Raw genomic sequence first — 27797 nt, forward strand, 5'->3', positions numbered from 1 at the left:
GGCACAGAGGGACTATGTTTGTTTGTTTGGGTGAACAACCACCCAACCAATAACTGCTCAGTAATTATTAAAACATACAACAAATGAACGATTACAAAGTCTGTTGGGACTGCTCTGCTTATTGAAGTAGCTGGTTACCTTTAAACCAGATGGCCACCCAAAGCAGAACACCAAACCAAGAACCCATTTTTCTCTCACACTCACCGTTTCTTTTTGTCTTGCAAGATACAAGATCATTATCGAACGTCACAAACGTATGTGTTCAAGTTCAAAGTTCAAAACGTTAATTTGTTGCATAGAGAATTACACATGATGTATACAGCATGTATAAAAAAAAAAAACACCATGCAAAAGTGGCAAAAATAAACTAGGAAACCACAATATCTAAAAAAATAAATAAAAGTACAATAAATAAAAAATGTAGATTAAATAAAAGGCAATCAAATATAAAAGTGTACATATAAACAGGTAAAGTAAATTTCAACAAATAAAGGATGTCACTTAAAATCTATAAAAGAACCAAGTGTACTTTTTTAAAATGGCATCCCATTCTATGGGGCCAGATGTGGGGAAGTTTCGTGTGACCCCTGACGTCCAGTCCTCACCCCTGGACAGATGTTCAGTCTGATTTAATGGATTTAAAACCTGTGAACCAGGATCCCAGGTAAACATATGAAAGAATTCAAGAGAAAGCCGTGAGAGCTGAGGGCTGATGCTTGTTGGTGGTGGTCCTTGTGAAGTGCAGTACAACACACGGTGCACACGGTGACACAATGAAATGCATCCTCTGCATTTAACCATCACCCTTGGTGAGCAGTGGGCAGCCATGAAAGGCGCCCGGGGAGCAGTGTGTGGGGACGGTGCTCCTCAGAGGCACCTTGGCGGTTCAGGATTCAAACCAGCAATCTTCCTATTACGGGTCCATTTCCTTACCTACTAGGCCACCACTGCCCACAACCCCACATTTCTACCCTGATGCTGATGTCTGAATGAGTTGGCATGAAGAGGCATGAATGGACATGAAACTAATCCCACGAGAAGACCTTCAAAAACACAAGGCCTCCTTCAGCTCCTTTGAACAAGTCAACGTTCCCTGCAGGTTCTGATGCTGAGGCTGTGGCTGCACGACCGGGTGGGTACGTTAGCTGAGATGGCAGGGTAGAAAACAAGCATGTGATGCGCAGCCCTGGCTTCAACAAAAGGAGAAGAGGGGGAACTATCCTTCCCTGGGTGCTTTTCAACAAAAATGGCATTAAATCAGCCGTCTAGAGGCATGCGCACTAGGTGAACTGGTATCGTCTGTAAGGTGTGTGTGTGTGTGTGTGTGTGTGTGTGCCTAGCAGTGGACTGGTGCCCTGCCCTTGGTAAGATGGGCTCTGACAGGTACGTCAGTCACAAATTCTCCAAATTCCAAGACATACTTCATATTGTTGATGGTGGAGAGTGATTTAGGAAGGAACTAAAAATTCCGTTTTGGAATTCTCCACAGTGCATTATATATATAAAAAAAAAAAAAACGTTCCTCCTCAACGTTTCTTTATTTTTTTTTTAATAATCTGATATAGCATCATAAATGTTGGACAGAAAGCACTATTCCATGCAACATTTAGGTATCTGTGAAATATAAAATCAGCAATTAGCAGGCTGGAGTTCTGGAGCCACGCTGAGGTCAGCGTGTTTACAGTGTGAAGGTCCAGAAGGAGGGGGACGAGGCCGACTGTGAGATCACTCTGACTGCTTTGGCTGTGAATCAAAAGCTCTGGGTTCCACTAAATTAAATCAATTTATAGCCCTGGTGAACGTTTAGTTCAGCTCTCTGAAATCCATCCACACTTGTTCCTGGTGGACGTTTGGGAAAGAACTTGTGTGTTTATTGAATTTCATCTATCATTTCATGTGCGTGTTGGATCCAATGAAAACATCAAGCCTGTTAGCCTTATCAGGCGAGCACTGTGTACATGTTTCCAAAGTTAAACCTCACAGGTCAGCGGGATCGGGCCGATTTCGTGGAATTTCTTCACATTTCTGAGTCTCCAGGGGTTTTTTATTTGGGACAAAATTGGATTTGTTCTTAAACAGGAGATGATCATGCTGTGCTTCACGTCACCCTGGAGTTTTGCATGTAGGAAAACACAAAGGCACAGGCACTCCCATGACATGATGGTTAATGAGCCCTGCACTGTTAATACAGTTTTGAATCCTATAAAGTGCACAGTACACCTACTAATATGTTAATTATGATATTAATAACAATATGGTAATTATGAAGGTACCATCAACTTTATGCAGCAAAAACTGACCTTTAAAAGCACAACATAGAAAACTAAAAAACTTATTTCATTGTGTTGGGGACTTGATTGGTTTATTAAACCAGTCTGCTTTCAGGCAAACGCTGCAAGGAAGCGGCACCGTAATCAGAAGTTTGCCGGTTCGAATCCCGATCCGCCAAGGTGCCACTGAGCAGAGCACCGTCCCCACACACTGCTCCCCGGGCGCCCGTCATGGCTGCCCACTGCTCACTCAGGGTGATGGGTTAAATGCAGAGGACAAATTTCACTGTGTGCACCGTGTGCTGTGTATCATGTGTGACAATCACTTCACTTCACGTCATTTAAGAACAAAAGAAATTAACGGACCAGCTGAGCTGGTCCCAGTGCAACATGGGTGTGTTCGAGTCCACGCCCACCGCTGTGGCCTGAGCCAGACAAAGAGAGATGGAGCCTGGAGCGTGGCAGTGCCGCGCCGCTGTGCCGTCGTTCCCTTTCATGTTAAGCGAACAAGAAGGCTACATGAAGCCGGCAAGAGAGTCCTTTGTTGTGTATTTATTTCCAAAATGTGTCATCTGACGTGACACTGGCAACCAAGACCTCGGTGACCAACCACAACTGAGATGCTGAAGAGGTAATGTGACAAGAGGTTTTTATATCAATTTCAGAACAAATTAAACAAATGAAAGTCTTATTTGCCCTAAATAATTTGTTTTAACAGATACGGCTGAAAAGGCATAAGAATGTTATATTACATTAAAATGTATTTTTATTCCATGCTAAAAAAAAAGGAAACAAATGGGAGCGATTGAGTTATCGAACAATAAATGTGAGATTGCGTTTTCCGGCAACCTGAAAGTGAGTGTAAACCGAGTCCATATAATAACTACTACCATGGCAGGATGTGTGATTTGCTGCTCATACAGTGTGGAACAATACAAACCCACAGTGTTTCAACAGGCAAAAGTAACAAATACAAGATCGTAATAAAGTGTCTCCAAATGCAAACTCTCCAGAATATATAGCCCCCCCCATCCCCTCCCAAATTCTGTGCTGCAGAGTGAACCGGAGACCAGGCAGCCCTCCTCAAACAGGAAAAGACGCAATCTCCGGGAGACCTGGGCGAGATTTTCCTGCCTCACGGGCCCTCTAGAGGAGTAAACATCCAAACACAAGAGGCGGGGTGAAGACGAGCTCTGTGTTAGAAGCAAAATGCACTGGAGTTAGCAATCTTTGCTATTTTTACAGAAATATTGCAACTATTCAGTGAAACCTGTATTAAATATTGATACCATGCAATACCTAAAGACAAAACAAAACTCGACATGTATTAGTAAATGAGATAAGTCCAGTTATGAGTGTATGTGTTGGGTTGCTTATGGGAGATTAACCTGTGTGCGTACGTGTTGTCTAGCGCATGCGCATATGTAAGCTGTGTTTGGGGCCGTCCACACGCTCCAGCTTCTCAAAGTGCTTCCTGGCGTTCCGGATGTTGATGAGGGTGGCTGCTGATGCTGTACAAAAAATGTAACATATTTAAAATGACAGTCCCAGACTCATTTAGTCATATTTTAGGTTTGTAATCAACTACAAATATGCTTAATGTAGTAATCAATAATCTAATGTGTTTAAATCAGACATTCCATAATTGCTTCCCATATTTTCAGGTAGAGAGTAAGGAAAGCCACGATTAACATCACTACAGTGTGCTACACGCCACTTACGTATGGAGGGGTCAGACATGATGACCATTACATAAGTGTTGGATGTAAAGACATCAATGAAAGCGGCAAAGTTGGTGTTCCGTACTTCCATGCTCTGGAAGGAGGCGGCTAATTTACTGTAGGAACAGACAGAAAAAACATTTAGCTGTGCACAGACGGTGACAAGAACGCACACGCCAGATATTACCTGCAGCTCAGCTTGAACTGTTTGATGATATTGCTGATCTTCTCAAAGCGGTGTGCATCACGCTGTTCCTTACACTGGTAGTGAGAGATCACCTAGGAAACAGAGGGAGCAGAAAGGCGTGTTAAGTGCCAGGTAATTATATACTATAAAGTTGACTACTGACTAAAGGACCTCTGGGTCAAAAAGATATTGGACATCCCAGCCAGTTTCACTGGGTGCATTTTGGTGAGATTATGAAAATTGGTGCAGAGAAACACACAGGGTAAATGTCCTTTTAAAAATGAGTATCAAAATCAATTCTGCAATTTCTGAAATACCAACTGTTATTGAAAATTCAGTTTGTGGTTTCATTTAGTTAGGAGACCATCATGTATGATTAATTGTTGCATACAACATTGTGTTTTTTTTTTTTTAGATGTACAGTACATGTGTTTTCTTTATTTTCATGACATTTACATTGGTAGATTCTCACTGAAGGCATCAAAACTATGAATGAACACGTGGATGAAAATGAATGAAAAGGTGAAATAACTGAAAACATGTTTTATATTCTAGTTTCTTCCAAATAGCCACCCTTTGCTCTGATTACTACTTTGCACACTCTTGGCATTCTGTCGATGAGCTTCAAGAGGTCTCCACTTTTTGTTAAGTACATAACTCCACATGTGTTCATTCATAGTTTTCAGGCCTTCAGTGAGAATCTACAAACGTAAAGGGTCATGAAAATAAAGAAAACACATTGAATGAGAAGGTGCGTCCAAACTTTTATCCTGTACTGTATATCTTTTAAAAATTATTTCATATTATAGTGCAAGTGAAAGGCTACCTTGTTAATACTAGTCATTAAAAATTCAATATAAAAAAGGTGATACTGGGGCAGTGGTGGTGCAGCGGTTAAGGAAGGGGCACCGTAATCAGAAAGTTGCGGGTTCAAATCCCAATCCGCCAAGGTGCCACTGAGCAAAGCACCGTCCCCACACACTGCTCCCTGGGCGCCTGTCATGGCTGCCCACTGCTCACTCAGGGTGATGGGTTAAATGCAGAGGACAATTTTCACAGTGTGCACCTTGTGCTGTGCTGCTGTGTATCACAAGTCACCTTTTTTTTGGATCAGAAGCTTGAAAATATTTTTGTGAATATAATTTCAAAAGTCTTTGGTCAGCTGTAGACAGAAAACACCACAGATCCTTCTTTCAAGTGAAGAAGAAGAAGAAAAAAAAAAACGATACAGATGCTCATGTTGATCTGCCAACTACAAGGACTGAGCTTTTGGAGCTGATGTTCGCCCCACAGAAAGCACATTAAATTTCCCACAAAGAGCAGCTTTTGTGAATTAAGTGAGCAGCAGCCAACCATGCACACGGACCTCTGCTTTCAGTGGTTAAGATGTCTGGCTGTGTCTGTATCATTTAGGACATGAAAGCAAAGATATTGGCAGAGACGTCTTGCGCAAACACACGGAACCCTGGCTGTAATCTCACACCCCCATCTTGCCGTGGTTCAGAGGTTCCCCGGTGTTTAAACTGGAGCAGCTGAGAGCTCACAGAACAAGACAGCACAGCACCGCCAAAAGGTCTTCAGCTTCCATCTCAGGCTGACTCTCACCAGGAAGGTGGCCCTCTCGAACAACAGGACCTCGTCGGCCTCGATGATCTGGGCAAAGTTGCGGAGGTTGGACTCTAGCTGCTGGACATTGGGAATGAGCTGGTACACTATGCTGGACCATGCCTGCAGAGGGCCAGAAAAAAAAACAAGGAGGTTAACTCGGTAATATTAGTCTGGATGACACTGGCCACCCTGACCCACCTACGCATTCATCAAGGACCTCCAGGAAACCACCAGTGAGGAGCCTTGGAAGCAGTAGAGTGCTCACCTTGTAGAGGGTCTCATCCCAGATGGAGGTTCGGAAGCAGGTGCATGCCAGGGGGCGAGACAGTCTCTTCAGGTCCTCCTCGCGCTCTTTAAATATCTGGGAGAAAGACGAGCCACTCTCAGCAGAGCTGCTAAAACAGTCTGTTCCGAACTTAAGGTCAAGGATTTGCTGATTGTCCAGATGCGATAGGAAGCAGCTCCCTCATACCAGATCCCTCTGGTCCTCCTGCACCAGGTCCATCTTGTGTACGAGGCAGAAGACTTTGGCGTCGGGCGAGTTCTGAAGTATGGCCTCCAGACAGGACTGGTAGTAGTGCATGTCCTTCTCCAGCTCGCGGCTCTCCACATCGAACACGTAGATCAGAACCTCCACGTTCCGGAAGATGTTGTCTCGCTGGCTGGTGAAGTAGTTTTCCATAAACGTGTCCTGCCTGAGAAATTAACAATCGGACTCAATTTTCAAACAATACAAAAGAATGTTAGATATGAATCTCAATGTACTAATGTATAGTTTACAAAACATTCAGAGATAATATTAATATTTTACAAAACCTCTAGTCTATACTGATCTGTAAAACTCATTATTTCCTTTGTTAGATCAAGCAGTTCCAATAAAGCGTAATAAATAACGTAATAACTACCATTTCCCAATTGACTTTACCACTAGTACAGGCAAAACTTGTCACTCACCCGCCACAGTCCCACAAGTTCAAGACGAGATTTCCCAGGAAACGTACATGGGAATGCTCCACGTCGACTGTGGCAAAAACAAAACAAAACAAGAGTGAAAATGCCGTCTCCAAGTTCCCAGAGGTGGAGACTGCGACCATTCAGCAAACGTAAGATCACCGACACCAACATGCTGCAGATCAGCCTCCAAGATCTCAGCCAGGCAGAACGAGAGCAATAACACAGGATCAGATCCTCCTGATAAGGTCGTGTGCTGGCCTCAATCTCACCCACTGACCTCATCTTCATGATCGGAAAACCCTTCAGACCCACATTTGCTTTTGTAGTCCTTTTATTGTTTGCACACGTGTTGGGAATCAGAATTTGGCCTCTGTCACATTCATATTACAACCATGTGCAGTGCATGAAAGCATGCGCTGCAGGGGTCTTCGCGAAAAGATCGATTCCTGATTCCTGTCTGCATTTTTTAGCAAAATCTATATTTTTTTTGTACATTACAGTAAAATTATATTAACTGCTACCTAGCATAACTACAGTTGGGAGAGACAGGAAAAAAAAAAAAAAAAAACTCACTAAACATCTAATAACATTAAGCACAACCAATGCGGGGAAAAAAAGTGATGATGTATGACGGCAGATTTTACAGTCTGCGGTTCGCTCTCGGCAGCACTGCTGTTAATTGGGTATGACGGCTGGGGGGGGGGGGGGGGGGGGGGGGGGGGGGTTGCGTACTTGTGGCTCCCAATCTGCGCGTGTCTCTGGCGATGTAGTTGGCAAAGATGATGGACCTCATGCTGGTTTTCCCCGACCCACTCTTCCCCATCAGCAGCACCTAAAGCAGACATTCACAGAGGGGACAATCTCAAAAAACACGAAGGACTGTCAACCAATCAATCACAGTTTGGAGAGCATGACGCAAACTCTTTCAGAGCTGACACTTTTCTTTTTATACAGTTCCTTTTGCGACAGATGACTGAGAACTAAAGTGAATCCCGAACTGCCAAGGTGGCACTGAGCAAAGTACCGTCCCCACACGCTGCTCCCCGTGCGCCTGTCATGGCTGCCCACTGCTCACCAAGGGTGATGGGTTAAATGCAGAGGACACATTTCACTGTGCGCAATGGGTGCTGTGCTGTGTCACATGTGACAACTAATCACTTTCACTTCACATTTATCAGACGCCAATATCCACAGTGACCTACGGAGACACTCAGGGACACAGTGGTAGTAAGTGGCGTTTCAACCTGTGGCTTTGTTGTCCTTCTGGTTCACTAGGCTACTACCAACTCAGTCAGAACATCGAGTCCCTTCAAATGAACCTCCAAAACAGATCTAGCCACCGACTTGAATCAGTACTGTTCAAGCCGGTCGCTCTGAAACTAGACAGTGTGTCTCGGTTGTAACAGTTCTGTCTCTTTGTGTCTGTCCAGTCATATTCTGGATTTCCACCCTTCAGATTACTTGAGCACTGATGGGGGGAGCAGCACCTCCTACTGGAAACAGGTACCTGTGAGCACCTACGCATAAACGAATCAGGTTAAACTCTGACCTTTTTGGGGGTGAAAGGTTATCTGGAACCCAGGCAGCGCTCACCTTTTTCTTCATGGCTGTACTCGACATTTCCCCGGATTGGGACCGAGACCTCTGGACAGAACCCAAACACGGCACTCAAGCACTCCTTCGGGGTCTTCCTCCTGCACTCGAAAACTGAAGGAAACACACACACACACACAATCAAACTAAGAAGAAAATCTGGCTCTGTGCTGGTCTCATGGCCTCATTGCAACATCCCACAGAAGGAAAGAGGGGCACGGAGAGCCACTAAACTGAGATGGAGAAACTCCTGGCCTCGCAAACACACATCTTCACAACCGAGATGTGAGTCAAACGAGAATTAAAGTGAAGCACCAATGAGTTGTAGTATCATACAAATAATTATTTTATGTTTCTGAAGCAGATTAACTTTATTGTGGAACTCAAGTAATCAAAACGCATCATCGTTCCAAAACACTTTTGAAAGATATTTTCTAGCAGAAGGGACCCAGCAAGTCAGCTGAGCTGAAATTCTCTTCCTACCCAACACCGAGTCACAAGACCCGCACAGGCGACTTCCTCTCGTCTGGAATCGGATCAGAAACGAGCCACGGCCATTTTTCATGTTTGCGGCTTTATTTCTGTTGTCATGTGACAAGTATGCTTCACGTCAAGTACAAAATTGCCGATGTAAAAAAAAAAAAAAAAACCAAATAAAATAAAGCGACACACACAAAGTTCACATGAATACACACCCCAGTGATTTATTGCGGGTTCGCCGTTTCCCGGTATTGCTATTTGATCATTCTAAGCCGCTTTAGCTCCACACACAGCTAGCCAGTTCAAGCTACAAGCGGCTCAGGAACGAAAGCACAGACAACAGCGCGCCAAGTGAGCCGCAAACCCGTCGACCGCGGTTAAAAGTCAGAAAGCGGGTACCTACTAATGACTTCACTGTATTTACTGTCCTTGCCCCATAGTTATTATATGTATTTTTTCTCTTCCGCGCCTTAGTGTCACTGAAGCCCCGCAACGGCAGCAGAGAACAGGCGTCGCGTCACGAGGCGCGTGACGCCGCGCGGCAAATCTCGCGAGAGCGCGGACTCTCGCGTTCGTTCGCCGGTGCAGAGGAATGCGCGTTTTAACTTCATCTCATAAGCTCATAGGAGTCTGTGATATAATAGTAATAATAATAATAATAATAATAAAATCGCGTGACAGTCTGTAATCTAACCAGGACCGAACAGTGTGACTGCAATTCACGGTACCCGATGGTACCAAGGTGCCAAAATAATTTCATCTGCACGGTCACAGAGATGTTTTCCTTATGGCACAGTTGTCCCAGTTTCGATAAAAAGATTACCCCCCCCCCCCGCCCCCTTATTAAGTGTGTGTGCACTTACTGTGCTAGAAATCAGACGAACACCAAGGCAAATTATAGAAGGACTAATTTATTTCCCATAATAAATATATCATCTATAATGATGCTTTAACCATGATCATTAAAAGCAACAATACACGACTGCTTTACTTTGAGTGATGAAAAATTGAATATGCAAAAAAACAACAACAAATAAAAACTATTCATATAAATAAAGTTTTTGGAATGCAATACATTTGTATGTAAAATAAAATGTACTTCAGTATCAAAAATACTGGAACATTTAGCTATATGATTTTTAAGTATGTTGGTAATCATTTTTCCATACAACTTTGATGATGCAGAAGCTGAAAACATAAGAATGAACAGGCATTAAAAGTATTCTCCACCACAAACAAAACATAACCATTTCAATTCAAAATTTCAAATTATTTCCTCAAATCTTAACATGGTTTTCATGGTCACACAGGGAATTGACCTATGGTCTCCTCAGACAAAAAAGCATCCTTACATTAGTCCAAATTTACTTCTGAGAGCAGCAGCAGGTCATGGAACAGAGATCCTGCAAATGTGGTGATGTTTTCCTCCAGAAAAGGTTCTCAAGGCGTGTCTCGTTCACGGGTGAGACTGACAGCCATGCAGAAATGATCTCATGGTGCTGTTCATCATGGGGGTAAAACATCAACCTTTTCCCAGGGTTACATACCTGCATAAAACTACTACAAATCCATCTGAACCGTTTAATCGAATAACGGTGTACCACTTTTTTTTTTTTTTGCTAGTCAGCTAGATAAAGACAGAAGACCACACGATCCAACTCAGAGGCAGAATGGCAGAGAAGTAGCAGCATCAGTAGAAAATAAGAGTAGCAGTATGACATCATTACGTGGCATTTATGGAAGTCGCAATTGCACTTTTGCAAAGACCCAGTGCAGTTTATTTACTTATTTACTTTATCTTTCTGGGAGGGATGTCAGCGATGGAGTCAAAAGGGTCACGTTGTTGAGCAGGAAATGGAGGTGACGACCGGGAAGATGGTGGTCTGAGACCAGCTGAGAAGGCACCGGATTCTTGTTCTTCTGGGAAAGTAAGAGATCTGCCAGCGGCTTGTACGTGCTCTGATGTGCGCCTTGGGAACATCTCCAAATCTTGAAGATAAGATTCTTGGAAATTAACAAGTCACTTCCTGATACAAAGTTCATTCCCTGGCCTGACCGTGACCGGGGAGCCCTTAATAAGTGTCTGCTCTTCCTCTCCGTTGTTTTAAAAGAATATTTCTGACAGAGAAATGCGAACAACTGAATTAGATTATAAAGCACGAGTTGCCAACCTGTCGGAATATAGCAATATATTTCCTATATACTCAGTAGCCTATCATCCAAAACGTCTGAACAAAACAAGATCAACTGATGGAAATAAAAGTCTAGTAATTGCAGCAGTCTGATCTCAGGAAAGGTATACGTTGCTTAGTTTGAGCCAAATGGAAAGACATTCATAACAAATGCATTGAACATGCTGTATCTAGCTCTTCAACTATGGAAAGAAAGAGAAATCATTTTATATATCTGTCCACACACTATTGACAGATATGTACTATATAACTGACTATGTACTGTACTGTTCATGTCGTTTTATCTGGTTATATAAAAAACATACACACCTAATTTGTGTGCACTGAGCATTTTTATAAATGATATTCTTAGTATATGAAGCCTTGGCACCGTTTCCCTTCACACTGCTGAAAAAGACCCATATTTGAAAACTAAATGAGAAGAAAACCTACAGGTAGAAAAACAAAAATCCCAAAATTGGCAAAAAAAAAACAACAACAAAAAAATGCTTTTGTCCAGTTTTTCGCCAGTTCAGCCAACATCATGGCAGGAGTAAATGATTGTTTAATTCGACCTGAGAAAATTCTATACTGGCCAAAGCTTCACTTATATCCTGCATTTCTAGAGAAGGCAGCAGTCAAAATAATCACAGTCACAGTGTGCATTGGTCTTTTTGTAAAAATTAAAGAAAATTTGTACCTTCTCATGACAAACAGAAAAGACAGCTTCTTTTTATAGTCTAATACTAATAATATTAATACTAATATATTTCAATAAAATATACCATGTGCAAACAGACCTGTCTGTCTCCCTTTTCACTTACCCTCTTCCCTCTTTAACTTTACCAGTTTGTTTCTTTCAGTCCTTATTCAATAGGAAGTATTGGATGAGTGCAGCAAACAGAATGGCTACTATGCCAAAAGCCAGCAGCACAAGAAAGGCAAACAGCTCATCCGTGATGGTCCAGCTCTTCCGGCAGTGCCCATGGAGTATGCCCACAGGCCGGGCATCCTGCTGCTTCTCAGCGTTCTCCATGGCTGTGCTCAGGCTGTACTGCCCCCACAGGGCGGTGCCGTGAGGCCTCTGGCGGCCAGCACACACGCGTACACGCCAGTCGCTGCCAGCAGGGGTGCCATGCCATGTGTAGGAGGCGGCAGGACCGCAGTACACCTGCGGGACAGGAGGACAGGGGGCGTTCACAGGTTGAAATGTTCAAAAGTCTTTCCAAAGAATTTTCTGACTCCACCTTACCTGTTCTGCTTCTTTGCCCCTGAGCAGCTGTAGGGTGTAAATTATGAAGTCACCTCTCATTGGCTGCAGTGTCTCCCATGTGACTGTGTACTCATTCCAATCTACCAGCTCAATCTTTGGTGCTACAAAATATATACAAAAAAAATCATTAATAGTACAAGTTAATCGATACATTTAAATGCAATATAAAATGCAAGATTAAATAAAGTTCTACATCTGGACCTATGAAGTGCATCAAGCTCTCTGAACTCTGAGAGGATGTGCACCTTTGAGTTGTGGTGGGGGGGAGCGCGCGGTGCAGAATCTGTAGAGGGGAGAGAGGGGTCCCGTCCCGGCGCCTCTGATGGCCTGAATGCAGAAGCAGTACTCGGTGCCCTCTCTGAGGCGCTGCAGCTTAAACGAGTGACACGGCCCCCTGTAGACGCACGGCATCCTGAAAACACAGATGTGCACACACACACACACACACACACACATCAACACAAAGCATGTGCATTACATTTATTTATCAAATGTCTAAGATTGGCTCCTGATTATAAAACATGTAGTGTTTACCTGTCCCCACCATCCTGCATGTGAAGAGAATACAGCGTTCCTCGGGTCAGCTGTGCCCGACTGGATCCCTCGCCCCACCGCAGCTTCAGAGTGTGGGGTCCCAAGACAGTGCACTCTAGCATGGGGGGGTTGGGGGGCAGCGGGGCTGTCCGGACCTTCAGAATGGAGCTGAGGGGTCCCGCTCCAACACTGTTCACCGCCTGCACTCGAACTCTGTCAAGCACAGAAGCACAGCTCTTCATTTACATTTATGCCATTCATCAGACACCCTTATGCAGAGCGCCTTACAATCAGAATTTACAGGGACAGTCACCCTGGAGACACTAAGGGTTACGTTTCTTGTTCAGGGACACAATGGTAATATGGTAGTGGGGGTTGAGCCTGTGACTTTGTGGTTATCTGGTTTAGAGGGGAAGGTCTTACCCACTAGGCCACTACCACTAAGTGTCAGTAAAACTGTAAGTTAAACACCATGAAATTTACATTTACAGCATTTATCAGACGCCCTTATCCAGAGCGACTTACAATCAGTAGTTACAGGGACAGTCTCCCTGGAGCAACTTAGGGTTAACTGTCTTGCTCAGGGACACAATGGTAGTAAGTGGGATTTGAACCTGGGTCTTCTGGTTCATAGGCAAGTGTATTACCCACTAGGCTACTACCACCCGTCATGTTTGATGTTTGAGTGGTACCTGTATGTAGTGTTTGGCTGAAGTCTGTCCACAAGGTACTGGCTGGTTTTCCCCACAGACAGAGGGAGCTGTTCTCCCAGGTCAATGTTGTATCCAAGGATTTCCGCACCATGGCAACAGGGCTCCTTCCACTGCAATGCAATTTGCGTGGGTGAGGGACTAGTAGTAACTCTCATCTCCTCCACACCCTCCACCACCGCTGGAACGGAAGGAAGTGTTGTCGCCACGGCCATGTCCCCAACAGGTCCAATCCCAGCATTATTTATAGCCTGAGACAAAGAATATTGTGGAACTGAGTTCATAAATCAAATATACTATTTCACAAATTATGAAAAATAAAAACAAAAGGGCCTGCAACGTGAAATCTGTACAATACACAAACAGCATACTAAAATAAAGGGACATTTTTTGTTTTTTCAGCATACATTCAGGAACTTTGTAAGAATGAATCTTGTTGGCCAGTCAAAAACATAAAACAATCAAATGTTTGATAAATCGAAACAATTTCAATGTCAAAAATATGTAAGTAAGTCATTGGAATGTCCAAATGTCCAAGAAATTACTTTTTGTCCACAAATTGAGCAGGAGACCTCCTTACCTGAATCCTACAGAAGTACTCAGTGGCTGGCCTCAGGTCAGTCAGAACATGGCTGGTCGACGGGCCGCAGCTGACCACAGACAAAGCGTCCCGCTGCTCCCCCCATTCCAGCCTGAACTCACACACCTCTGAAGCGTTACACACCGGCTCCTGCAGGCAAGTGGCGTTGGTACAATGGCATTAAAATAGAGGAGTGCAGCTCAACGCTAGTAAAAGCACTTCTGTTCTCTATTTTTTTTTAACTTACAGGCTTGTGTCTGTGTAAAAAATAAAAAAAGCATTTTTTTTGTAACTAGTGACTTATTTTTTCCAGAGCTCCTTTTTTAAAAATCTGCAACACCCTGGCGGAACACATTGTGCTCAGTCTGTACAAGCCAAAGGGCATCTGACTGATTGCATATAATAAAAAAAGATCCTCGTACCTCCCAGGAAGCCTGCAGGGATGCTGGGCCGGTCACAGTGAGCTTCGGCGGGCCGCACTTCCCTGGGGATCCTGCAGCAGTGGAGGCCTCACATGCCTCTGACCAAGGACCCCACTAGGGTACACCAGAACACACACACACAAAGAGTATCGGTCACTGAGAAGTAGTAATTTCTAATTACAAATACTAATACCTAACACACAAATCTGTACTACGAGGATAATACACTTGCACAGGTCCCATTGCAATATCAACTTATTATGCCTGCATCTGTGTTTGTTTCTACACTGACGCAATCGTCTGGCGTGTCAAGAGGATGTGTAAGTGCGTACCCCAGCTTGGTTTCCAGCTCGAACCCAGAACCGGTAGGTGGCTGCGGGCTGCAGGGCTCTGGCGGTGAAGCAGAGCTCGGGGCCTTCAAACAGGTGTGCGCGCGCGACACCAGATGGCGCGGCCATCTCTACCGCATACACGCACACGGCAGAGCCACCGTCCTGCACTGGAGCCTCTGTGATGCAGTAAAGAAAGAGCGGCTATTGGTGTGCTTGGTCCAAATCAGTCGGGTGCGTTTGTAACATCGCATCATTTTCCTTTCAGACAGGGAAAAATCCAAGCGAACCAAAATGCAGTGCTTCAAATCACGCGAGAACTTTCTCTCTGCTTATTGGGCCGACATGTTGCTGTGGGAACAACATGAGTAAATACAGGAGGTTGCAATTCTGCTATGAACTGATTCTTGTTTGTGTGAAACTGAAGTGACATTTTCATGAAGGAAGCTAATATACATTAGCTGTTTTTTTTTATCGTTTGCTAAATAGTGCATAAGCGTCTGCAGCTTTGTTTGTTGTGGAGAGTTAGGCGTGTATGTAGCCATCAGACCAAATGTCTGTGAGGCACTGCACCTCATCATGACTCCACGTTTCTCTGCGATTCATCTTACAGGATGCTGAGTGTGCAACTACATTGAAATGTACCCATAATTCACAGTTCTCACAGTTCGCTATTTGATTCGGACCGAGGCCACCTCTTTTTGGGTGGGTGGGTGTTCACATTGGACAAAACGAACTTGAGTTCAATTCAATTCATGTGAAAGCACCCTTGTTTACGACACATAAATATGACTGCAAAAATGTATATACAAGCTTAGAGCAGAAAGTTATTATCTGTGTGTGCTTGAAGAGGATGCTCACCCCACGAGAGGGGGATCTCTGAGTTTGTAGCTGTGTCTGATACACGCAGAGCCCGGCATGGCCCAGGATGCACTGGGGCAGTCCGCACGGAGAGGATCTCTGAGACCTGTGACAAGATATATGTAGTGAGGCATATGAATATGGGTGAGAATCGGTGTGTTATGTTTTTCATAGGTCATTTATTGGTAACTTATTTAGTGAAATGAAAGTGCTGAACGTGTGTCTTGTTGTGTGTGTATGTGTATATTTCAGCTGCTGACTGCGCAACCATTTGTAACCTGGAGGCAACAAAGATGAAGACTAATTTGTAAAGTGTACTTGATAGAGTGTAGGAGAGCATGTGTGTTGTGTGCGGTGTATATGATGTTTAATACCTGGCTCTGTCCTCCCCTGTTCTGGCAGTACACTCTGACTTTATACAAAGGTCCAGGATCCAAACCTTCACACACGTACTCTGTCTGAAGTCCAGTGTACACGGCCTCCCATGCATCATCTAAACACACACAGATACATACTCCAGAAACATAATGGCTTAAATACATTTAATCTAACTTATACTCACACACTTGTACTTATACAGGGCAGTGGTGGACTAGCAGGTAAGGTAGCAGACCCATAATCAGAAGGTTGCCGGTTTGAACTGAGGTGCCACTGAGCCAAGCACCTTCCCCACACACTGCTCCCCGGGCCCCTTTCATGGCTGCCCACTGCTCACCAAGGGTCATGGGTTAAAGCAGAGGACATATTTCATTGTGTCACCGTGTGCTGTGCTGCAGTGTTTCACAATGTCAATCACGTCACTTTCACATCTAGTGCATTGGCTCTGACAAATTTGACTATCCAGGTTGAGTTAAATCACCCATGTGGGAAAGTGAATGTGATTTTTTTTGTTGTCATTGTGAAACACTGACATACGGTGACATAACGAAATGTGTCTCTGCATTAAACCTGTCACCTTGATGAGCAGCCTTGATGGGCGGCCGGGGAGAAGCGTGTGGGGACCCTGCTCAAGGTGACTGCAGTGGCACCTTGGCGGTTCGGGTTACAGACACGCATTCTTCCATTTATGAGTCCGCTTCCTTATCTGCCTTATTAGGCCACCACTGCCCCATTCCACAGACACAAAGCTGCCATTCGTCTCACCTGTGTGACTAAGCTCCAAAACATAGTGGCTGATAGGAGATCCACCATCATCCTCAGGAGCATCTGCAACCAATAAATCCATCAAACATCAACTTGCCTGTCTATTATTCAACAAAACAATATTCAATTCTTCAAGTAATAATGAGTGGTTCTGCTCTTTTTGTGAGGCGGTGACTCGGACCCCATATGGTGTGTATGGAGTGAGACAGCGGTGGACTGTGTAGCCGAAGCCGGGATGGGCAGGTTGGTGGATCTGCACACGTCCAATACTTCACCACTGCACTGGGCTGGCTGCATCCCTCTGAGTTAGCAACTAACACCTGCCAGGGGTGCACACACACACACACACACACACACAAAACGCAGCTATGACGTCTTAACATGCAATTACAGCAATTTAAAAAATTCATCATAATGCTGCATACTTACTCTACCACACACTTACTCTGAAGTGGTATGCTGTGCATCTCTGGAGGTTCTTTACAGTGTAGCTCAGCTCCTGTCCAACGTGTTGGGGTTTAAAGTCCTGCGGACCAGCCACACACACACACACACACGTACATTTTTCCATCATCAATAGGAGACAGGACTGAAATTCATCTACTTCGTCTGTTTAAAGAATAGAAGCCCCTTACCGGTCCTTCCTCCATCTCCAGAAGGTGTGTGAAAGTGTCTCTGCTGGGTGGCCCGCAGGGGGCGCTCCACTCTAGGCTCAACCAGCTCACTCCTGCTGCTCTCAGGCGAGGGGGGGCGGGCGGAGGAGGCGCACAGCCTGCTGTGCAGCATGTCAGCACTTCACTGAAGGCACTGAACACGCACAAACACACGTTTTATTTCTATCGATCTGTGAAGACAATCCCAATAAACATGCAACATGATGTTGTAAATAAACTAAATTCTTCTGCCTCAAACCCACTGATAAAACTTCACCCGTGTGAAAAAAGTATTGACACATTCTCAATTTCACCATTCAATGGGGATTCTGTGTTTCCTCATTTACGGCCAGTGCATCCGGAATCTCACCTCACTCCCAGCTGGTTCCTGGCTGCAACCCTGAAGGTGTATTTAGTGGAAGGTGTCAGCCTGTGGAGCTTGAACTGTTTCAGAGAACCACAGTAAGCCTCCCTGAAGTTCTCCTGTTTTCCCTGCACACACGCATCGCTGGTATATGAACTTGTTGTACAGCGCGGAATGTTCATATTCCAGCAGTTATTCTGACGAGTCCCTACCTCACTGCACTCCAGGAGATAGGCGAGGATCTTGGAGCCGTTGTCTTTAGGACACTGTTAAAGTGCGAGTGTAACTTGAAATGGATTATCCTGATTCATGCCAAACATACACAGTACAGTTACAGCAGCCTGTACAGAGCGCTGGGGTCGTCTGGTGGGTGTTACCTTCCATTCGATTCCCAATGAATTCTTTGTGCGGAGCAGGAGGCGTGGGGCTTTGGGCGGGTCAGGCGGCGCGCAGAGCGTAGTGAAACACACTACCTCAGAGGACGTACCTTTAACAGAATCGGACGCTGCACAAACCCTGCAGAACATTAACAGACACAAAACAAAAACACACATTTAGAACGGGCAAATATACACACACACACACACACACACACACACAGAGTAATGTGCATTATATTTTGTTGTTTGCTTTTGGCTGTTCCCATTACCACAGAGAATCAACCAGTCTGGTTGTCCACATAATTGATTTGGCAAATACAAACATTGACCAAAAATTAATTTCCCTAAATTGTTTATTGCAAAAAATTTACATCTTCAGTTTCTGTTGGGAAGACAAAAATTCTTATGCTCATTCTGTTATCCTGGGTTGTCTTCGGTTGACTAATGAAATCAAAATTGTGTAATATTTGCATTACATTTACATTTACAGCATTTATCAGATGCCCTTATCCAGAGTGACTTAAAATCAGTAGTTACAGGGACAGTCCCCCCCTGGAGCAACTTAGCAATTGTCTTGCTCAGGGACACAATGGTATTAGGTGGGATTTGAACCTGAGTCTACTGGTTCATAGGTCGAGTGCACTCAAAAAGCATGTCACCTCCCAGTCAGAGCTATAACACAGAGTGTGTGAATGATGGGACCCATACCTGACATAGTACTGTGTGGCTGGCCTCAGCTTGGATATAGTGTATGTAGTGTCCGTCCCTCTGCGCAACATAACATTAACAGTTAGATCAGGGTACTGAAACCATTCCTTCATATTTCTCCATATTGTAAACACGGATCACAAATTTGACACCAATTTGACTGAGAAGGTGTTTTGGCCTGGAACAAAATGCAGACGTCTTGCATCTCACTGGTGCTACAGCTACATGGAGTCACATTTCAGTAAAATAACCTTTTAGGGCCTAAAATTAATGGTATGTTACGGTTTAGAACATGTTCTAATTTTTACAGAACCAAAATGGAAGCCATTGTGGTTTTGCAGTTTCAGGTGGTCTTGGTCAGTCCGTCATGCAGATGAAACACCGGGCCGTGTGCTTACTGATAGACGGGTCTGAAGTCTCCTTCGGCGGCGCTCTGCGACAAGGCCAGCTCATAGCAGAACGGAGGCGGGGTGTGGCGGAGCGTGTGCTTGTCGGCTCCCGCTGGTCGCCAGGAGAGGACGGCAGAGCGACATGTCAGACTGCTCACCTGAAGAGAGTGAGAGGTGTGAGGTCTGAGGCATTTGTTAGTCTTTTTCACGTGTCTGTCACCTCTTTTCCACAGCAATGGTACTGCTGCAGGTGTTCGTCCACTAACCTGAGAGTGGCAACAGTGTAACCCGTCCCACACATTTACATTTATGGCATTTATCAGACGCCCTTATCCAGAGTGACTTCAGTGACAATCAGTAGACAGTCCCCCCCTAGAGACACTCAGGCTTAAGTGTCTTGCTTGGGGACTCAATGGTAGTAAGAGGGGTTTAAACTTCATAGGCAAGCATGACCACCCCCACACCTGAAGTTCTAAAAGTTGAAGCTGAAGTTGCCTCAGTTGCTCCACCCACTTTTCGTGGCCTCGTTCCGATGCCAGTTTGGAGCCAATTTTGTGTCTTTTCATTTTCAGAGGAAAAAAGGATCAGGATAAACTGGATCGGGTACCGGAACGGTAACAATACAGGGACCAGCTCCAGCTCCGTGGGGGTGGAACATCAGTGTGTGTTTGGACTCACTGTGGGTTTGCATACACTTGACAGGAGCTCCCCCATCCTTCTTAATTCCCCATCAGCACCTGCATGAAGAATACACCTTCTGTTTATACACATGCAAAAATGGCCTACACAGGCGAGTGAGTCCTGAACTCATCTTACATCAGCATAGTGAGATACTAACCAATGCTCTTGGAGTCCAATGGAGAAGAGACACTTGTCTGGCCAGATAGTGTGTTGTGTTTGGGGGGTCTTGCGGAAAGGTCTGGGTTTGTGGGGGGCTTGCTGTGTCCATTGTGAAGAGAGGGATGGGCACCTTTGCAGTAAGATTGGTCGGGGGCGTGACTTGGGCGTGCCGAGACAGTGTTGGCGATGGACAGCGGCCTGTCCTTCAGCCGCCTGGACATCGGCTCCTGCAGCTTCAGTGAGGGTGTAGCCACAGTCTGACACATGGGGTCTTGGAGCACACACACACACACACACACACACACAACACAAAACTTAGAGCACAACGTAAAGTCCATTTATACACAATGTCAACGACGGATACTGATACAGAGACTCCATCCAGACTCCACTGCTTCAGAAAGCTGGTAGATGTGGGCATTAGGGCTTGCCAATTATACAATCTGGATCAATGACTGTGAAAAATTTCAGCTTGATTTCAGTGATCAGCCTTGGGCATTTTTCATGCTCAATAAAATAGCAGAAATTTTCATCTTTTTTTGCGTGTCTTTACATTACTTTTAAATGGAAACACATGGCTGCCAGATACCCCATGTCTGATGGCCACAAAGTGCATAAAATATCCCAAAATCTAGAACAAGCAAACAAGAACTTGCATGCAAGACGTTGATGTTTCCATCACACGCTCACGCGATGGAATGAGAGAGAGAGCGTGTGTATGTGTGGATTACTGCACGTGCATGTGTGTACTTCGCTAAATGAGCCAATCGGATTTCAGTGTGAGCGGGCTTTTAAATGACTTCTCGAGGAGGTTATGACAACTTCGAAATAACTATTATCCTTACAGTGGAGCATCATAGGCTATTTCTATTTCATGTGCTATTCCTACACTGACCACAACAAGCAATGTTCACTTTCAAAACACACCTAGTGTCGTGGTAAGACGATACGGTCGAAATAAACTACTTTAATCAACTTACAATGACTGCTATAATCAACCACTCTTCCATGGAAGCGCCCGCTTCCATTCTTTGTTTCTATTACTTACACCTTCATGTGTCACAACACACTAGGTTAGAGCTCAACAATATTCGACTTATTTACCGCTATTCTGCCATCAAGGAATTGTTTAGAGATGCCACATTTGGACTGATAATTCATTTGCCCTGCAGTATTATCATACAGTGTGGCTCTAAAGACATAGCAGAGGCCAAATCTGACTACTCATTCAGTCTTAACATACAAATGTTGTTAAATGTTGTCAGGAGATATGGCTTACTCTGAATGGAGGCGACACTAAATCGACTCGATCAATTCACTGTGGGCTGTTTTGTGGATAAAGATATGAATATGGGACCCTACACTCACCCTGTTCGGTGCTGCTGTACACAGGCACAGTGTGTATGTGGTGTAGGTAGTGTGGATGCATTTCCGCAGGGTACATGTGTGAGTGGGGCAGCAGAGCAGCCTGGGGAAGCGGGTAGTGGGCCAGATGGGGCACCGGCGGAGGGCCCAGGGAGGGTAGGAACTCCACAGCATGGGGCAGAACCAGCAGCTTACACATGCTGTTGTCCTCCATCACCTACAGGGGGCGGCAACAGGAACATGAGCCAGGACACAAAATTCTGAGGTTTTAAATCATTTCATATGTGAGATATGACGCCACAGGAACAGTACCTGGGGTACGTAACTTGGGGGCAGGAAGACAGGAGGAGCCATTGTGCCACTATGAGGCAGCATAGGCAAAGGGACCGGACCTTATGGATGCACATACACAATAAGAATGAACTTTGTGTAACTTTTCTACATTCAGATATACAACGAATTGCAAATAATGAATTTCAATCGATTTCAAATGATATTGAAACAGTATTGATGTGCGGCACAGTGGAAGAGGGGAATGTGTGTGGATGTGTAACATCTCTACCTGTGATATATTGGAAATTACCCCCGTCTGGAGGAACAGTGAAGGCTTCCCCGGGACCAACCTGCACCAGGATCATCTGACAGACCATCAGACAGACAGTAAGTCGCCAAACCCACAGATGAAACATAAAGAGCGGATACGTGATACTGTGATACTGTATTTGGCAGTGAATAAAAACAACTACACTGAAATGTAACATTCTAACTGGCCAACCTAGACATTGTTATTGTAATAGCTTCATCTGTAAATAACATCATTTACATATGTAAAACTTTACTTCATACAAATCTTTTGGGCCTTTGAAGGAACAGGTGATCAAACTTTATTAATACAGTTTTGTGTAAACATACATCTTTGTTGTCACACTGACTGTGTTTGATGGACCCACCCTGCTGTGTGTGTGTGTGTGTGTGTGTGTGTGTGTGTGTGTGCACACAGGATTCAGGAACAGGGAGCTTTAGATAAACAGTCCATGAGAAATGTACACTATTCCACGGTTCCCTTTCACACAGCCTCACACACACACACACACACACACACACAGCCTCACACACACACGCTGCTAAAGACCACCCATTATCATATCACACCTTACTTATTCTAAGTAAGAGCATTATGATCAGGAATTGACTGAACCCTTTAAATGGTTATGGCTCATTGCACAAATATTATTTGCCACAGTGAACCATTTAATCCACATTAAAAAAATATTTTACTTGGTCATTTTCATAATGGCATAAATGATTGGAGTTAATAAATGGTTTATAGAACGGCTATATCTTTTCAGTAACGGTGCAAGGTTCAGGTTATGCTGGAAATATGATTTTGGAATGCTGCTGAGTAATTATGCCATAGTTGGAAATGTGAAAAGAGATTCAAAACAGGAGAAGAGGCAGAGTGGGGGAGGAGATGGACGTGGAATGTCAGGAATGCAGGACACAGATGGTGAAAGAGTGAAAGAGCGAGCCGGAGGAATGTGAGCAGCCGGGGGGTGGTCGAGAATTCAAAAAAAAAAAAAAAAGAGGAAGAGGCAGAGGAGAGGAAGAGCGTGGAGGTGATGTGATGCTGCAGGAGGCAGAGGACCCATCCCATCTTCTGAAAAGCCACAACACATGCACTTCATATCGGCGAGGATCCTCAATTCAGACAAACTACTACAATCGCTGATTTCTAATTTTATTTAAAACGTGCAGTCTCAAATTTCAGCACGATTCCCTCTGATTCGATTCAGTTTGAAAACTGAAACTCCAGTTGCATTTGTTCATATAAAACTGTAACTGGAGGAACTGTGAATGGAGTAGGACGGATATGATCTCGTACACTGCTTATATAGGCAAGGAATTTTACACTAAACCCAACGCTTGAGCGTGCCACGGGCTGATGATCTGCTTCACACCTCATGGGCAGGCAAATCTGTTCAAGGACTCTACAAAGACATGTCAGTCACCAGCAGTGATTCTGCAGGCAATCCATTTATTCTGTCTAATACAGAAATGCATTCCTGGAATACACATGGGATACTGGAGCGATTTGGAGATTTAAAAAAAAGAAAAGAAAGAATGGTAAAAAAAATAGGAAACTGGTATAAATCACAAATCTTTCTTATTTTATGCTCTTTTTTTGTGCAGTTTTAATGTTTTAAGATTTTGTGGTGATTGTCCTTTTGTGCATTATTTATTACTGAGTATGGTTATTTAAAAAAAAACCAAAAGAGTGCATCAGAGCAGAACACACATTCATTGCATATTATTATTATGCATAAATAGACAAAACACTTTACAGTGTAGAATAACTATTAGAAACTCGAGGATGCGTTAAAAAAAAATAGTTATGAACTTTTCCATAGAGCAGGTGTGTCCAGAATTTTGTCTCGTACCATGTTTTCTATGATTAAAAACAAAACAAAACAAAACAAAAAAATAAAAAACTTTAAAGCCCCTCCAGCTTCTCTGCTATAAAACTGTGTCACGTACTATTATAGCCAAAAACACTGATGCATCAGTGCTGGATTCCAGTGACTGAATGAAGGATCACTAGAGGATCAATAGAGGATCTGTCAGGTCTGGCACCTCAAAATATGCAGCAATTAGCCGACATGCCGGGAAGAAGTCCTCCCTTGCTCCGGGGCTTCAGTAACTTGTCTTTTAAAAGCGTGTCCGGGTGTATAATTAGACACGCGGGGTGTAATTTAATCACGACCTCGGCGGCCCGACCTCGCCGCGCCGCCTCGAGCACACAAACACACGCCCTCCTCCCTCGCTTCCGGGAGCAGCCATCAGGATTCTGTTCCGGATGCGCCGGCCGGGCCCCCCCACCCCACCCCCACCACCCCCTTCTCTCCGCCTCTTACTGGAAGCGGAGCTGGCAGGCAGGCGCGCCGCTGGGCTGTCGGGAATGCAGACGCCTCTGCGCAGAGGGGAGGGATGGAGGGAGACGGACAGAAATTGTGGGGGGGGGGACCACTGACCCGCCGTGCTGATGTGGGAGCAGCGATCCCACTCACTTTTTTACACGCTCACTTTATTATTTAAATATACAAAAACACGCGCACCCCTGCACTCGCACAGCCGCTGAGACCTCACACACACACACACACACACACACCACGCTCATAAACAGACCACCAACCCAGAGAATTCCACTGCTGCTCTTCCCCACTGGCAGCGGAGATAAAAGCCAGACTTGCGCGCTGATAAAACGTTCCCTGCCCATCATGTCACACACCAAAGGGAACCGCACGCAGACGTCTTTTGGAGACGCTGTCCTGAATACACTTTCACTGACACGTTACCACATTCCGACTTTTCACCCAGCGGGTTGAGTCGGCACTGAGGGATTCGCGGGAAGCGTGAAGCCTACCTCGGCCAGCTGAAGGGGCGAGACCTCCATCGGCGCGAGGGCGGGGTCCATCTCTCCTGGGGGTGAGGGTTTTCTCTCTACTTCATGTCCACCCACTGAATAAAATGTGATAAAACGGTTGATAATCAATGAGATTTAAATAGATTATGACTATAAAACAAGAAGACCTGAGAGCACGTGTAGGGAAATTGCAAATATGAATTTTTGATTGATTTCACATGAAATATATCACAAACAAATAGCTGCCAGTACACAGCACTTGGCTTATAACATCCAGTCAAGCAGCAGCCACATGACATGAATAACAGTTGCAGAAGGAACGTATCAAGACACATGGCTACGCTCCTCTCGCTTCTGGAATTAATAATACAAGTGCAAACATACAGGCACATCGAGCAAACGCCGCCCATGTTCTAAACAGGAAACGGAGCACATGTGCACAGTGGTCCATAGATCCCTGGCAAATGGTTGATTTTAAAATGAATCTTCAAAAAGTGAAAGGGAAGCGATTGTGAAACACTGCAGCGCAGCGCACGGTGACACAATGAAATGTGTCCTCTGCTTTTGACCATCACCCTTGGTGAGCAGTGGGCAGCCATGACAGGCGCCCGGGGGAACAGGGTGTGGGGACGGCAGTTTGCTCAGTGGCACCCGTAATCGCAACCTTCCGATTACGGGTCCACTTCCGCACTCACTAAGCCACCACTGCCCCCCCCAATGGATCAGGTTTGATTAAACTCGTTTTAATCAGACGTTCTCCTAAAAGGAGAAGGCGTGAGCTGCATGCATGTGAAAATCCATCTCCTTTTCTCTTTTAGACACACACACACACACACACACACCCATCAATCACCCATTCGATGTGCATTTTGTCTGTCACTACACACCCACACACTTGCAGCATGCCAGATAAGGACCGCCCTCCTTCTCGCTGTAGACTAGTTACTTCACGAGCGGTATCACGATACCGAGGTCACGCCAAATAATTCAAATGGATCAATTCAAAACGACTCATAGACCCAGAACGAGTTTTTTTTGCATGCGACAATAAAGCGCTGATCCAAGCACAGCTAGGAGTTTTTAATGAAGACATAAACCAACACTGAGTTGTGTTGAAGGTTGCACTAGCTTTTATTCTGTTGCTTTTAAGACGTTTCTGCCACTCCCTATCTTTCTGAATGTCTTTTTCTGACCGCTCATCCTCCTTCTCTGCCTGCACCCAGGGAGATGGCCCAGGCCGTGCCTGGCACCCCACTCCCCGCGTGGCACAATGCCGCTTTCACTCCCCCGACAGATGCCCACGCAGATGCCGCCCTGCTCGGCCAGCTCAGTGCCAGCTCTCAGTGCCCCTCTCACCCCGGCACCGTCTCCGCCCGCTTGGTGGAGGATGGCATCTGAAGCGGGGAAAAACTGAATTAAAAGAGGTGAAATCCGACTGGCTAAGTAGGTTATGGCTAATCAGACCAATAAAGTAAACTCTCCGACTTTTTCGCTTGAGTGTCTATATATCTTCTGGCTTATAAAAAAAATTAAATGATAGGACCCTTCCTCATCCTGGATGATTCCTCACACACGTAGCCAGAATGCTCCACACGAACCTGACAAGGAAGATTCTCCACAAATACCCCCAATAAAACAAATTGCATCCCAATGAACTGCGACCGCATTCAAGTATTCAGATCGGCAAGTGTACCGTATTGCACTCCCACAAATGGCACCGCCACGTCCAGTAAAAAGACACGCACATACAGAGAAAAGTGATATATCACGCTCGCTTTTACACAATTACACCGGAGAACAACGGATCTATGTCCTCGGAGCGGGACAAAGTTGCGCTGAGCTTCCCGGGGACGGTTTTAATTATCATAATGAGCCATAAGGCGAAAAAGACGGTCCGCACCACGTGACCCCGGTCCACCGAGCCCCGCGCAGGTACCGCCGGCCGCGTCGCGTCGTTCGGCAGACGAGCCGCGGACGGGACGTCCGAGTACCGAAAAGCGGAAGACGTAGAAGGAAAACGTACCGTTACCGCAGCACCGGAGCGGCTCGGCGCGGCGCGGCGCGTCACGTGACACCCGGGAACGGCGGCGCGCCCTTCCCGTCGCGTCCCGATCGGAAGAGGGGTCGCCCGACCCCGCCACGCCACCGCGCAGCGGCGTGGACATGCGCACAGCCTGGGAAAATGCCGTCAGGCTGCGGAGCAGCGCCGTCACCCACCGTGTTAAAAACACGCACACACACTAACCCCCACTATGAACACCGCAGGCAGGGGGGTTCACCCCCTTTTTTTTGGGGGGGTGTCCACGGACAACTGGACACCCTGGACATGTATGTACGCATGCACGAAAACCGCGATTCGTTGCTCCGTGGTGATCAGCCAGTTTCTGGTTACCGGTTATTACGCACCTGTTACCGGTGTTAACTGGCGTGGAAGGTCGTTTGTCCCCTTAAATCGCCGGTCTTACATGAGGCGCTAAACACTCCCGTCAAAGCGTAATAAATAAAACTGCAATTCGATGAAGTGGCCGTTTCATTTCCACTCGTGCGTCTCAATAACAAGTTGACCGGCGTTTCTTGGACTTAACGAGTTGGTTTGGGGTAGAAGTGCAATACAGTCAGAACATGAAAAGTGTTCTAAAACCGTAAACAGGATGTCGCTTCACGTGGTGGCCGGAAGGTGGCAGAACTTCTCTTGAGAAAGATGGCCTCTGTGGTCTCTGCTCTGGAGAGGAGGGTTTCAGAGACGAACACCCCTTTGTTCGTGGCTTCTTATTTAAGAAGGTGAAGGTGATTTACGAGGACTGGAAAACTTGCACTACTCAACACTACCGCCCTTAATTA

At 45.3% G+C, this 27797-nt stretch overlaps 2 protein-coding genes across 9 annotated transcripts; both read right to left on the minus strand.

The window, feature by feature from the left end:
• Positions 1-2807: 2807 nt before the first annotated feature.
• Positions 2808-9346, minus strand: rraga (Ras-related GTP binding A). Of its 6 annotated transcripts, none has more exons than XM_028960184.1 (11): positions 9217-9346; positions 8334-8447; positions 7473-7572; positions 6741-6807; positions 6259-6481; positions 6052-6147; positions 5784-5906; positions 4179-4270; positions 3992-4107; positions 3671-3781; positions 2808-3416 (listed from the first exon to the last, which is right to left on the minus strand). In XM_028960184.1, the coding sequence occupies exons 2-10, from the start codon at positions 8358-8360 to the stop codon at positions 3678-3680; spliced, it is 948 nt and encodes a 315-aa protein (XP_028816017.1). In that variant the 5' UTR covers positions 8361-8447; positions 9217-9346; the 3' UTR covers positions 2808-3416; positions 3671-3677. The 6 variants fall into 6 exon arrangements, with proteins under 6 accessions (XP_028816017.1, XP_028816015.1, XP_028816016.1 ...); XM_028960182.1 differs by having other exon boundaries at positions 2808-3463; XM_028960183.1 differs by having other exon boundaries at positions 3659-3781.
• A 362-nt stretch (positions 9347-9708) lies between these two features.
• LOC114768466 (fibronectin type-III domain-containing protein 3A-like) lies at positions 9709-27578 on the minus strand. 3 transcript variants are annotated; one of them, XM_028960780.1, is made up of 26 exons: positions 27363-27578; positions 24957-25051; positions 22098-22173; positions 21848-21927; positions 21539-21752; positions 20169-20441; positions 20009-20067; positions 19340-19488; positions 18942-19001; positions 18231-18369; positions 18066-18119; positions 17860-17981; positions 17472-17643; positions 17282-17362; positions 17018-17156; positions 16837-16899; positions 16068-16186; positions 15694-15799; positions 14836-15011; positions 14504-14617; positions 14082-14231; positions 13484-13752; positions 12792-13004; positions 12503-12669; positions 12237-12358; positions 9709-12155 (listed from the first exon to the last, which is right to left on the minus strand). In XM_028960780.1, the coding sequence occupies exons 2-26, from the start codon at positions 25005-25007 to the stop codon at positions 11844-11846; spliced, it is 3480 nt and encodes a 1159-aa protein (XP_028816613.1). In that variant the 5' UTR covers positions 25008-25051; positions 27363-27578; the 3' UTR covers positions 9709-11843. The 3 variants fall into 3 exon arrangements, with proteins under 3 accessions (XP_028816613.1, XP_028816611.1, XP_028816612.1); XM_028960778.1 differs by lacking the exon at positions 27363-27578 and adding an exon at positions 26980-27117; XM_028960779.1 differs by lacking the exon at positions 27363-27578 and adding an exon at positions 26857-26969.
• Positions 27579-27797: the final 219 nt, after the last annotated feature.

The sequence above is a fragment of the Denticeps clupeoides genome, chromosome 18 (assembly GCF_900700375.1).
Source record: "Denticeps clupeoides chromosome 18, fDenClu1.1, whole genome shotgun sequence".
Lineage (NCBI taxonomy): Eukaryota > Metazoa > Chordata > Actinopteri > Clupeiformes > Denticipitidae > Denticeps > Denticeps clupeoides.

What these genes read in the sequence shown, in the direction of transcription:
- rraga (XM_028960184.1), bottom strand. Translation starts at nt 8,360, where the DNA reads ATGTCGAGTACAGCCATGAAGAAAAAG. An exon ending in AACTTGTGGGACTGTGGCGG is followed by an intron (nt 6,482 to 6,740) that starts GTGAGTGACAAG and finishes TTAATTTCTCAG; the next exon opens with GCAGGACACGTTTATGGAAA. An exon ending in CATGTCTGACCCCTCCATAC is followed by an intron (nt 3,782 to 3,991) that starts GTAAGTGGCGTG and finishes TTTTTTGTACAG; the next exon opens with CATCAGCAGCCACCCTCATC.
- LOC114768466 (XM_028960780.1), bottom strand. Translation starts at nt 25,007, where the DNA reads ATGGACCCCGCCCTCGCGCCGATGGAGGTCTCGCCCCTTCAGCTGGCC. An exon ending in AGTACTTCTGTAGGATTCAG is followed by an intron (nt 13,753 to 14,081) that starts GTAAGGAGGTCT and finishes TCTTTGTCTCAG; the next exon opens with GCTATAAATAATGCTGGGAT. An exon ending in ATGCAGGATGGTGGGGACAG is followed by an intron (nt 12,670 to 12,791) that starts GTAAACACTACA and finishes CTGTGTTTTCAG; the next exon opens with GATGCCGTGCGTCTACAGGG.